Here is a 12,251-nt window from a genome sequence, read left to right as displayed (position 1 = left end):
TACAATTGAATTGTTGTTTGCAGGCACTACTGTCGTTCAAGCATCTGGACAACAGACAAGAGTTGAAGGACAAAATACCGCAAACAAGAAAAATCATACCCATGCACTTAGTAGGGGTGTGTGCTGCTGCAAGTGCAATACTTATATGCGAGTATATCCCACTTCTGATTTTACTACTCAATTTGTATGATGACTGAACCGGAGCTGTTGGTACCGTAGATTTGTTGTATTGTTTCACTCAATGCTTGAGCTCGAGCTTATCTTTGCATTGTTTGTATTGTCCTTTTCCTGACATTTTTCATTCCCTTCGTTTTTCTCCTTTATGCATTGCGATGCGGTGATAATACTGCAATATTTTACGCTTTCGCCTTGCTCCATCCTGTGGCTTACAGTGTCTTTGTTCCCTTTTTTTTGGCCATAAGTTGTCGGGAAATGCAATAAATTTGTTCGTACTTTGCTAAGGAAGTAAGTAAATCAGACAAAATGCGATAGCAAAAAATTAAATTTCAACACTTTCGACATTTGTCCTTTCGTCCTCAATCGCAGTATAAGAAATGTGTATATGGGTATGTTTGTATACAACCACAATACCAACAGCGAACGACACAATTGCTTCAATAACTTCATTCAAACGTTCAAGTGCTGTTGTGGTGTGTAATGCACTTTGCCAGTAGGAAAACACTGTCCGCAACAAGTGTTGGGAAGTTTCAAAAGTTTAAAAAATGAAAACATTGCAAATTGAAGGAAGTATGAAGAATTTTTAAAAGAAACATGCAAATGTAGTGGTGAAGACATCTAAGAAAGGATGTCATAAAGTCTAGCAACACTGAAAGCTGTTGTAGAACTAAGAGGTGGGAGGGCCAGACCTTAAACTGGTTAGAAACGGTTGAGCCAAAAAGAAACTTGGGAGTAGTCACTAACCCAGATCATGGCTTAAAAATGATGGACAGAGTTGTTAAAATCCAAAAAGACCCCAGAAATAGTCATATTCCCAGACCAAACCTTAAAAAAATCGAAAAGGATGCTGAAATCCAAATCAGTGAACTTATTAAAATCCCTTGATACAGTGAATCATACAACGCTACTAGAAATTAATATGATTATCCGTACTATTTCGAGTACAAAACTTAAGTTAAGTCAAAATTAAACAGAGATTTTCGCAGAATAGTGTCTTCTCTCAGCTGCTGCTTAACTTTCATAGAAGGTTTGACAATTAAGTAATGAGACTGATTTTATTGCCGCGCTTGTGGTAAACCTGTGACCTTGAAATTCCCTTACTCTTTTTCCGGCATCCCTCCTCTCTCTATTGATATATGTACCATCGCTCTAGCTTGTTTAGTTCGCCTGCTGCGTCAAGTTGAGTAGACGTGTGTTTGTAGTGCTCGTCACGAAAATGGAAAAACGAAATCAAGAGCAACGCGTCGCGATAAAATTTTGCGCCAGATTGGGCGAAACAGCTTCGGAAACGTACGCTAAAATTGTAAGAGTGTATGGTGAAAGTGCTCTTAGTCGTGGAAACCAAACGCCAAAGCTCACAATGGTTGTCTCCGCGCGCCCCCCGCCCGAAACAAGTTCACATGAGCAAGTCGAAGGTGAAAACGATGATTATTGCCTTTTTTGATAGCCGTGGAATCGTCCACAAAGAATTCGTTCCACTGGGGAAAACTGTGAATCAAGCCTACTATTGCCTAGTACTCAAAAGATTGCGAAAACGAGTCAACAGGGTGCGCCCAGACATCGCTCGTAACTGGATCCTTCATCACGACAACGCGCCGTGCCACACCGCCCTCAGCGTGTCCCAGTATTTGGCCTCTAAAGGGATCGCCCTGTTGCAACAGCCGCCTTATTCGCCCGACATGTCACCCTGTGACTTTTTTTGTTTCCTAAAACAAAATCGGTGGTCAAAGGAACCCATTTTGAGTCGATTACGGACATCCAGGCGGCCGTGACGAGGGTACTCGCGGACATCCCAGTCGAAGCGTTCCAGAAATGTTACGAAGCATGGAAAACGCGCTGGAATCGCTGTATAGCTGCCCAAGGGGACTATTTTGAAAGTGATGGCAGAGTTGTAGAATAATTTTCAAATATACGGTTTTTATGGAATCAGTCTCATTACTTAATTGTCATACCTCGTATAGCGAATCAACCACCAGAGGGAACTCATATGTAGATGATCGTCAGGCAATGGAAGCGATGGTATGTGTTCGAAAGTAAAGAACTATCTCACCGGTATTTCTCGCTTCTTCTCTGTAAAGAGCGTGGCACTCTCTGCTACTAAATTTACAACGACCATATACTCACACAATCCATGGTGATGGACGGATAAACTAGACTATCTTTTCAGATCATGGATTACAGACTAAATCTTAATATCACAGTGATGGCTATGGATGCATGAAACTATCCCTGCAGTCGTCGACTGTAAGAAAAATCGCCTCAAGAGGCCTTCATTTACGTCGCACTAAAGACCATTTACAATGAAGCCTTCACCGACTGTCTCCCATTGAATGGCGTACTTAGAGTCCCAACCATCACCGATTGCAGGCGAAGATTCGAGTTGCTCTAAGAGTCTAGAGCGACTCTTACACAACTTCATTTTGGATTCTGCACATTAGCAGACTCGACGCCGACATACCAAATATATGTCCAACTCCTATGACTGCAACCACTTCTTTGTATGCCCAACGAAAAGCCCATTCATCTAACACTCCTGCCTATGTCCCCACTACGTCTGAACAGTACGTTTCGTGGACTTACTATTAGATAACTTCGATGACAACATCTGCTGAGTCAGCGTTACGAGTTTTCGAGAGAAAGGTTTTGCGGAAGATTTATTTATTAGATGGAATGATAAGCTGTACGTGATATACGATGACATTGACATAGTTGAGTGAATTAATAGACAGATGCTATGCCGGCTAGGTGAAGTCGTTCGAATGGATGAAAACGCTCTAGCTCTGAGGGTATTCGACGCAGTGCCCGCCGAGGGAATCAGAGGATCAAAAAGAGCTCGACTCCGTTAGAAAGATCAAGTGCAGAGGGACTCGGCTACACTTGGAATCCCCAATTAACGCCAAACAGCGAAAAGGATGAACGACTGACGCGCTGTTGAAAGCTCGTCTATAACCGCGTAAGCAGTGCCTACGAAGAAGAATCTCTTGTTGTTGTAGCGGCAGAGTTCTGCCGAGTTGACAGTCCTTGGCCGGACATAAATCCGGGTCCGTTCCGGTTACGTAGACCCGACTGTCGTGGGAACGGCAGAACTCTGCCGCTACAACAACAACAACAACAAGAAGAATCTCTTAAACGATAACTTTTAATACATTTTTTGTAATTTAGATTTAGATTCTCAGGTATTCCCCCACTGTTCAACATTATTTAACAGTAGTTATAGCTTTTGTTTGCGTACAGTGAATAATTTCTGGTGCAAAATAGAATTGTTTTTGTACTAAACTTTAAGTGCATTAGAATTGTTATTGCCTGTCGGCGCCTTTGTGGCTACATTGACTGTAGATGTAACTTAGAAATATATAGTATATTCTCGATATTGTTGTTATTTTCCTCAGCAATGCTAAAGTTTCACATTTCTTCAAGATACGCTACTACATCCATATGAAAACATAAGGAATTACATGGAAACATATTTATCTGCATGTAACATTACAATGGTTCTTGGCGTCCTTATTCCTTATGAAATTGCTGCATTTTTTTGCTACCTTATTTTTTCTGTTATTACTGCATAATGGCACTTATGTATATCGGCGTCACAGTCGCTTATGTTTTTCGCGTGCGCAGGCAATACAATTCCTTGGCTCACATCCTTTGCGGGCTGTTAGTGAGTAGGGGTTTTTTGCTCGACTCTGCGCTTTCACTTACAACTTTTGCTTGTGCATTTTTTCACTGTCAACCGTTATGCTGAGTGTTCTTCATATTCTCGGTTATTGCGCTTTTACACGTACTGTAAGAACGTTTGTATGCTTTAGAGTTATTATTTTTTAGTTTTTATGACAAAGTGGAGTTGTTTGTTGCTTCCTATTCTATTTCTTCTGTCGGTACTGCCTTGCTCTTCTTGACTACTATTACGGGCTTAATTAATGTAAGCAAAGGACTTAATTTTACTCTGTTTGAGTATTTATTATGGCGTAGTACTTGCATATGCTTACTTTTAGATTATATCTATTATTTTTTCTAGATTAGAGTCAAAGATATATCATAAGACAGCGGCATGTTCGCAGAATATGACAATTTTCACAAATTAGATATGCCATTCACTACAGGAACACACTTTAGTATCACACTTTCCCAGAGCTGTATACCATATGGTACAGTAAATACTCATAATCCGAGGTTAAACGACACATACAACCCACGACAGTCGGTTCTACACCTAAGATTTGTATTAGAATACGTGAAAATGGTGTTTTTTTATGTCAGTCCGGGTCATATTTGATCAGATAGGCGTTAGCTATTAGTTTTCATTCGCTCAAAAACATGTAAATATTGCTACACTGTTATTTTTAAAAACAATTATTGGGTCGTTCGCTAAGTAATTTCGTTTTTTTTTTTTTGAGTACACGGTTTATATAATCACGATTTGATTCTATACTCAATCCTTGCAGGCAAAAACCTGGTCCAAGTTGGGTCCGGATTCGAGGTGAAGGTCTAAAAAATTCCATCCATCCAAAAAATTTTACAGAGATCGGAACAAGTAATATTTCGAAGGTGCCAAGTCTGGAGAATATGGTGGGTATGGCAGCAGATCCCATTCTTTAGATCAGCTGTTGATAAAGAATGGATGTGCCACCAGATCAGCTGTTGTCATCAAGCGAAGTTACTAAATGAACGGTCCAATAACCTTTTATTTTTTTAATCTGAGCAAATATTTCAGTTCACTAACCGCATCCCAGCTCCTAATCTACACATTTTGAATTATTTTTAGTCAGTAAATTATAAAAAAATACATGTCTCGGCTTTTTAATTCTCATTAGCTAGCAATTACAAATTTAATATTTAAAACAATACAAAATCACAGAAATACTAAACGGTTTTTAAATGCACAAACAACATGCCATGGCTACAAAGATTATATAAACAAGCAAGTGAAACCTTATTTGAAAGAATTCAATAGTAAAATGGCTGAAATCGCGCGGACGCTAATATTTAGCTTGATACTGATAATATATTCAGCTAAAGCAGGAGCAAAGGTAAGTAGGAATTTCAAAATATGCAATCAATAATTTTAGTTTTTAATTTATTTGATTTTCAGCGTAATTATGCCATATTATTAGATCGCGTCAATTATACTATACACCAACAAGGTTTTATGGCAGTTGAGCGATTTATATGTGGCAGGAACAGGATTGGCTTAAGCACCTTTACCTTGCAACTTAAAATGCAACAAAATATTACAAATTTACAAATACGCGATAACTTCAACATTCTTCTAGAAAATAACAAAGCGACTAATGTGATAACTGAAGTAACGAATGCTTGTGATATGTTAAGTGGAAATTATGACAATGCAATTATCAAACAAAACATAATTGAATTACAACAAGCAACCAGACCAGTGCTTTTGTGTCCGCTAATTGAGGTTAAAAACAATATTTTTTTTTAATATTTGCAAACATATCTGAGTATTTTCATATTTTGTAGAATAAGCTATACAGCATCAACAATTTTACATTGCGCCCCAGTTTAATGCCACCATATTTGCCACTAATGGATTATACTGAAAAACTTGAGATATCTATGAATGGTGTACACTATTTAGATATAATTTTTGAGGGCAGAGTAATAAAAGGTTAAACAAATTGCTGCTAATTTCTAATTAAATATCAAACGTTTCTATAAATAAAAATATTTTCATTGTGGGCATGATTTTTAAGCATTAACACTAAGTACAATATATGTATGTACATGTAAGTATGTGTACGTGTATGCATTCAAAAGAACACTGCCGGTACTCACCGCTTTATATGCAACTTGCGCGATGTCCACGCAATCACGGAATCTTCAATCTCTTTACACTTTTTACTCTTGATCTTGGTGCCCTATATTATTTTATGGACACTGGGCATTCAATATTCACACAATATTATTCACAAAACGCACTATTAGAAACAATATAGACCGAAGCAATAAGTTTACGACCAAGTCACGCACTTACAAATAACGCAACACCAAATATGTATGTATATACTTTACCCGATACCATTCACTACATAAACACATCAACGGTATTCAGATATTCACTTTACTTCATTTAAATCTAAATTTATTCAACAATATTTCACTAAAACCTTTAATAAAGTTAAACAATGCACTTTTAATGAAAACTGCATGGAAAAATTGTAACGGCACTTTCTGCATTGCAGCACAGGCAGACACAAATGAACAAAAACTTAAATAATAATTTGCATTGCTTTATTATAAGTGCATTTGTATTATATAAACCAAATAAATTCAGTTAATAATGTTTAAAACAGTTCATATATACATAAATAATAATTATTGACATGTATATACGTATAATTGTAGCAAAACGTTTATAAATAAACATAAATGCACAACTGTTTGCTATTATTATTCACTTGAAGCACCCGCTACTTGAAAGCATCCCGTTGTTTGCGCAAACAAAACAATACATAACTCGGATCTGTATCGCCGGTGTAATGCTGCACATCCGGATGATCAACGCGCAAAAATGGATTAAACGTTCTTTCTTCACACAGCATTGAGGGCGGCGTGGGTAATTTATTTTCACGCTGCTTCTGTGCCCAAAATAAGCGTGCGCTAATGCTAGAGTTCTCTGGTTCAACACATTGAGCAAAACGTAGATTTAGAATTGTATTCTCATGGCCACCAAAGATACGCGTCTCTTTGGGTAATTCAAGGAAACGTTTTACAATCGCATACATTTGATCAGGCGTGCCCTCATCAAAACCACCACAACCGCCTTGGAAAAGTGTGTCGCCTGTAAAAAGTGCTGGTGGTCCACCCGCACCACACTCCACAAAATAACAATAATGACCCACGGTGTGGCAAGGTGTATGCATACAATTCATAGTCATCTCACCCAATTTTAATTGCTCACAATCCTTAACACAATGATTAACAGACTTGATGCGCTCATCACCAGCGCATATTTTCACATCGGGACACGCAGCGGCCAGCTCTTGCGTACCGCCTGAATGATCCTCATGGTGGTGCGTTATAAAAGCAAAGGAAAGCTTTAAATTTTCCTTTTTAAGTATTTCAAAGAGAATTTTGTTATCAGAGAGATCGATTGCGGCTGTACAACCGGTGGGCAAATCAGTTATCTGCAGAAAAACAAGTGTGTTGATAGTATAAATTGCTAGAAATCAAAATGCTTTACCAAATACATATAGTTATTGCTGCGTGCCGGTATTATCTTAACTACCATACCTTCACAACACACATCTACAATTTTGCTGTGCGGTTCGGTTGCAGCGGGTGGTGTTGGTTTAGCTGGTTTGCAATTAGACCACGCACGACGTGCATGCAACGCTAGACATAATTTTTAAATTATTAAAAAAAATATAGTATATATATTGAAATAATTCGCATTACCAACCGTTGTTATATATATAATGGGCTAAGCCACGCCCAAATAGTGAGCACATTTATTTCAGCTAATTTTTATTGCAAGTTTACAATTTTCAATCTTCAGGCATAAATCACAAAATGTTATTTCAATTTATGACGTACATAAATTTATGAATTAATTTGGTGTGTTTTGTAATTGAAATTCCAACAGTTTCAAAAACAATAGTAAAAATTTTAAAGAAAATGTCAGCTGCGTAATCTTTTCATAAGTATTCTAAACACAAACTAATTGGTGTGCTCTGTGTCGAGGCAATATATAGTAAATTTTAAATTCACATTTTTCGGAATTAACGTACACATAAAAACAACGAATATAACAACAAAATATACATATTTAGTTATGGAAATATTTAAAGTGTGTGCATAATATTTAACATACCACCCAACACCATTTTTCTATTCATTCAACCAAAAACCTTTAAGCTTTAAAGTTATCCTTCTCCTTGCGTAAACTTCCCATTGTTTTAATGGGATCTTGCTCGCCAGCATGTTTCTGTACATTAGGCTCATGTACACGCATGAATGGATTCCAGGATTTCTCTTCGCCAATAGTTGACGGTACAGTTGGTGCTTTAGTAGCACGTCGCAACTTTGCCCATTCTATACGTTTCATAATACGCTCATTCATGGGTTCGACATGACGCGCATATGCCATATTCTGTAACGTATACTCATGGCCACAAAAGACTTTGGTGTCTTCAGGCAAAGAAGACAGTTTCTGGCACAACGCTGAGTACATTTGGTCGGGTGTGCCTTCAAAGAAACGTCCACAGCCACCTTGGAAGAGAGTGTCACCGGTGAAAACTGCTCTGTCATCCCCATTTGGGGATTCAACGTAGTAACAGATGTGTCCTGTGGTGTGACAGGGCGTGAAAAGGCAACTCACTTTAAGATTACCAATTTCAAATTTATCATCTTGTTTGACTTTATTTGTAAGTGCTCCAATGCGTTCATCGCCGCCATATACAGCTAATGGTTTGCCATAAAGTTTTACCAGCTTTTCATTACCACCGGCATGATCCCAATGATGGTGTGTAGTTAAAACTTTAGTGAGGTGCACATTTTCTTCTCTTACAGCAGCCAGCACGCTTTCCGGATCGACGGGATCTACAATGGCTGCTTCTTTTGTAGAACTATCGATAATCTAAAATAAAAACATATTAATTTTTATTGTTCTCATATTTTATTTGAAGATTTACCAAATACATAAAATTGTCTTGCAGCGCAGGTAACACCTTTATGTGTAGTGAGTTCAGCTGTACATCTTCTACAGAGCTATGCATCCTGTTTATACCAACTTTGATTAATTTTTGTACTGTAAGAAAACAAAATAGTAAACTTTAGTGAAGCGTCAGCATTTTAATTTTATTAATTTAGTTTCTATATAGCAGTTTATGCTCAAAACAATCACTTTTGTCATTTCGTCGCAGCACAAATTCCGGACTTTGCCGGTTGGTGGCAAGTACAAGTGCACTCGCACCAGCGAGCGGGCGTACGCCATTGCACACACCTCGAAAATAAGTAGCGGTCAGATTGCGTACAACACCCTGCTGTACGTTTCTCCAAGCGGCCGATAACATTTAGTTTTATGAAATGCAATGATTTTGTATTTTACTTTTTGTGTATGTATATGTAAATGGAATATATTTTGTGCGATATCTTTTCTGTTTTTGTTGCTTATTTTATAGACTATTGTCGCTGTTTTGTGCGTTTTAAGTATGCCGTGCTTTCGGCACAAATCTTATCAGACTTATTTGTTTTTTGCCACAAATATCACTAATGTTTACTTTAGATAAATATATTGCGTAAAAATTGTTGAAATTAGAATGAAATTAAAAAATATTACTAAACTGTAAAAAAAAATAAGTTCCGTACTTCAACTTCTGATTAGAATAAAACCATCGTTGCCGGACCTACAGAGTCATTCGCAATTGCCGGAGAGCAAATGAATGTTAATTTATGTAATCATTTAATTTTATGTAATATTTTAATGTATTTAGTATATAAGATAATAAACTATTTTCATTTATACAATAGTAATATAAAACAACAGTTTTAATCAACAAAAAAACGTAAAATCGACAAAAAAAACATTTTTCTTAAACGATAGTTTTCGGTATGGCAACTTTCATGAGCTCAACAGCTGTTCGACTTGGTGTGCTGATGTTTTTTCGTTATTAACCCCGAAATTCCTCAAACACAAATATGCTCATCAGCTATAGATGGCGCAGTGATATGCAGTATAGAACACGCGGTTTTAATAGTCCGTTAATTTTAAATATTTTACTGTTCTATATTTTGAACTTTTAGTTTTTAGTATACCCTGAGCAAGGCATATTAAATTTGCTACGATTGTAGTAATATCGAGTAGAAAAACTCCTAGACTCTGTTAAATATTTTATTTACAAATTATTAACGAGATGTTTGTGAAGTGTATTACAGCTTCTTTTCAATGGAATTTTAGCAATTTCGTGTCTTTAAAATGTTTCAGACTGTTTAAATTATATATCTTACTTTAAAATTTTTTCCGCAATTTGACCCACCTTGTGTCTCTCAATTGTCAAACACTTGTCATACAACAAAATATTTTTTTATACTTTTTCATGCACAAAAAGAAAATTAACAACAAGAAATATGTCCGATACGCCACACGAACGCAACTCAAACTCAAAAACAAATCTAATAGAGGTGCAACATGTTGGCGTCACAGCCAAACTGTCGTCGCCGCTCAAAAATCTGCTGCAATCATCACTTTCTTCAACGGAGACGGAAAATGGTCAGCTACCCTATCATGATCATCATGGCAACAAGCTTAAGTACAATAAATTCTCCAACGACACACAAGCTGAAACGGAAACAACTACCGATAATCCATCCAAATTACTCTACGAGATGCATGCCGTACCAGAGGTTTCCACACGCCAGCCGGGCAAACGCCACCCAACGCCTTCCAAAATCGAATTTCAACTATATAAAACGGCTACGAGACGTGTACCGCACCGCTCAAAAAGCACACCCGCAACTATGCTGAAATGCAGCGTTAAGAAAAGTAAACGCAAACTTTTTGCGGACCATAAAGGCGCCAGCAAAAAGCCCACGAACCATTGCACATGTCGCGCACACCACGGCAATACCGATAATACGATTTTTCAACGTTTAAGACATTCTCTTGACAATATGCGTGCTGCACGACCGCATATTACAAAACCCAAAACAGCCAATTGTGGCAACATATTTGACGATTTTCCCGAGCCTGTCGCGCCACAGCAACGTAAGAGTAAGGAGGATTTCAAGCAGCAGCACCAAGAAAGAAATGTCACACCGCCACCAACGCGCATCGGCATCTATCCTTTCGAGCATGGTTGTGCTGAATATTTGCGTACCACTGATTGTCATCCACAACTGTTGTCCGTTGTGCTAGCTGAACGTGCCACCTACTATGCCACACGTTTCTGGGCTGAGTTCTTTGGCAGTTTGCATATTGGTGTTACTTTCATCGTCACTTTTCTGCTACAAGCGTACCGTTTCATACTCGTCTCGCTGATAAATACATTAGCGGTAGGCTTTCTACACATGACTTCCGATTATTTAATTAAACCAATATTAACGGTGATCTTCAATGGCTTTCTACAACCACCATTTATACTCATCTACAATATTCTGACTTCCATGCGTGATATTCTGGCGCCTGTTGCTGAAACAATAAATAATTTTATGCGCCCTGTAGCGACAGTGGGCCGTAGTATACGTCTAGTGCATGTGAGCTATAACAATAAGAAGTTGGTGAAGGATGTTTGATGGCCAGTTCGATTTGTGTTTGTTTTTCAATACATTTTTTATGTCTGATATTAGTTGAATTGTTACATATATATTAATTACAATATTTATTTTAGAAACATATACTATAAGTGTTGAGTTTCAAAATTCTTTAAATATTTTTGGCATGTTATGGTGAATATTGGACTACTATACTATATATATGTAGCATATAACTGCCTTACAAACTAGCCCATCAAAATCGATATAAAAAGCTTTTTATAATATTTGAAGATATAAGCAAACCAACTGTGAAGGGTATATAGCTTCAGTGCAGCCGAAGTTATGGTTTTGTCTTATTTTTCCAAAAGTATACTTTGAACCTTTGTTGGAAGCTAATTTTAATAGTTTCGATAAGTTTCCGATAAACAAATAAATGTTATCGAAATGACTTGAGTGAGGTGAATAGCGCATGTAAACACTTCACTGACAAATAACCATATGGTAAGGTGTCAAAAATGTAATTAATTCATTATGAAGGAATAAGAAAAGTAAAAATACATTTATTGGTATTTTTCGACGCAAGTCGTTGCATCACGCATAATGTGAAATACATGTACGAGTATCACAAAAAACAGCTTCTGACCTACATAAACCGCATAACTATAAATACAATGATACGCTTGCTGTTAAACTAGGATCCTTATACAAATTTTGCTTACTTCATATACTGTACGCAAACTGCCGACCAGTCCTTTTGTGTTTCATTTTCACATATTCCACTGTTTCTATCAATAGTCTACAGTAGGCGGAGCTTCTGGTGCAGTTGTCGTGCATGTCTGTTGCTACTGGCTGAAACAACCCCT

At 37.4% G+C, this 12,251-nt stretch overlaps 3 protein-coding genes across 8 annotated transcripts in view; 1 reads left to right on the top strand and 2 right to left on the bottom strand.

Annotated features, from left to right (window-relative positions):
• LOC105227891 (hydroxyacylglutathione hydrolase-like protein) overlaps window positions 1-7,738 on the bottom strand; it is a 96,237-nt gene extending 88,499 nt beyond the window's left edge. Inside the window, exons 1-4 of one of the 2 annotated variants that reach the window (XM_049457828.1) lie at window positions 7,598-7,738; window positions 7,379-7,530; window positions 6,208-7,322; window positions 5,971-6,113 (exon numbers count right to left, since the gene is read on the bottom strand). In XM_049457828.1, coding sequence (XP_049313785.1) covers window positions 6,606-7,322; window positions 7,379-7,530; window positions 7,598-7,646 — 918 coding nt within the window. In that variant the 5' untranslated portion in view covers window positions 7,647-7,738 and the 3' untranslated portion in view covers window positions 5,971-6,113; window positions 6,208-6,605. Of the gene's footprint in view, window positions 1-5,970; window positions 7,323-7,378; window positions 7,531-7,597 lie in introns of both variants that reach the window. The other variant, XM_049457827.1, reaches the window with a different exon arrangement.
• LOC105227892 (hydroxyacylglutathione hydrolase, mitochondrial) lies at window positions 7,600-9,531 on the bottom strand. Of its 5 annotated transcripts, none has more exons than XM_011207431.4 (3): window positions 9,481-9,531; window positions 8,829-8,944; window positions 7,600-8,773 (listed from the first exon to the last, which is right to left on the bottom strand). In XM_011207431.4, exons 2-3 carry the CDS (start codon window positions 8,910-8,912, stop codon window positions 8,048-8,050), a joined length of 810 nt encoding a protein of 269 aa, XP_011205733.1. In that variant the 5' UTR covers window positions 8,913-8,944; window positions 9,481-9,531; the 3' UTR covers window positions 7,600-8,047. The 5 variants fall into 5 exon arrangements, with proteins under 5 accessions (XP_011205733.1, XP_011205735.1, XP_011205731.1 ...); XM_011207433.4 differs by having other exon boundaries at window positions 9,505-9,527; XM_011207429.4 differs by having other exon boundaries at window positions 9,041-9,523.
• Window positions 9,532-10,187: 656 nt separating this feature from the next.
• Window positions 10,188-11,855, top strand: LOC105227893 (uncharacterized). The gene has a single exon (XM_011207434.4). The coding sequence runs from the start codon at window positions 10,264-10,266 to the stop codon at window positions 11,425-11,427; it is 1,164 nt and encodes a 387-aa protein (XP_011205736.3). The 5' UTR covers window positions 10,188-10,263; the 3' UTR covers window positions 11,428-11,855.
• The last annotated feature ends 396 nt before the right edge of the window (window positions 11,856-12,251 follow it).

Source organism: Bactrocera dorsalis, chromosome 5 (assembly GCF_023373825.1).
Source record: "Bactrocera dorsalis isolate Fly_Bdor chromosome 5, ASM2337382v1, whole genome shotgun sequence".
In the NCBI taxonomy this organism is placed as follows: Eukaryota; Metazoa; Arthropoda; class Insecta; order Diptera; family Tephritidae; genus Bactrocera; species Bactrocera dorsalis.
The sequence above is the reverse complement of the archived record's forward strand: the minus strand, read 5'-3'. Positions and strand labels throughout refer to the sequence as shown.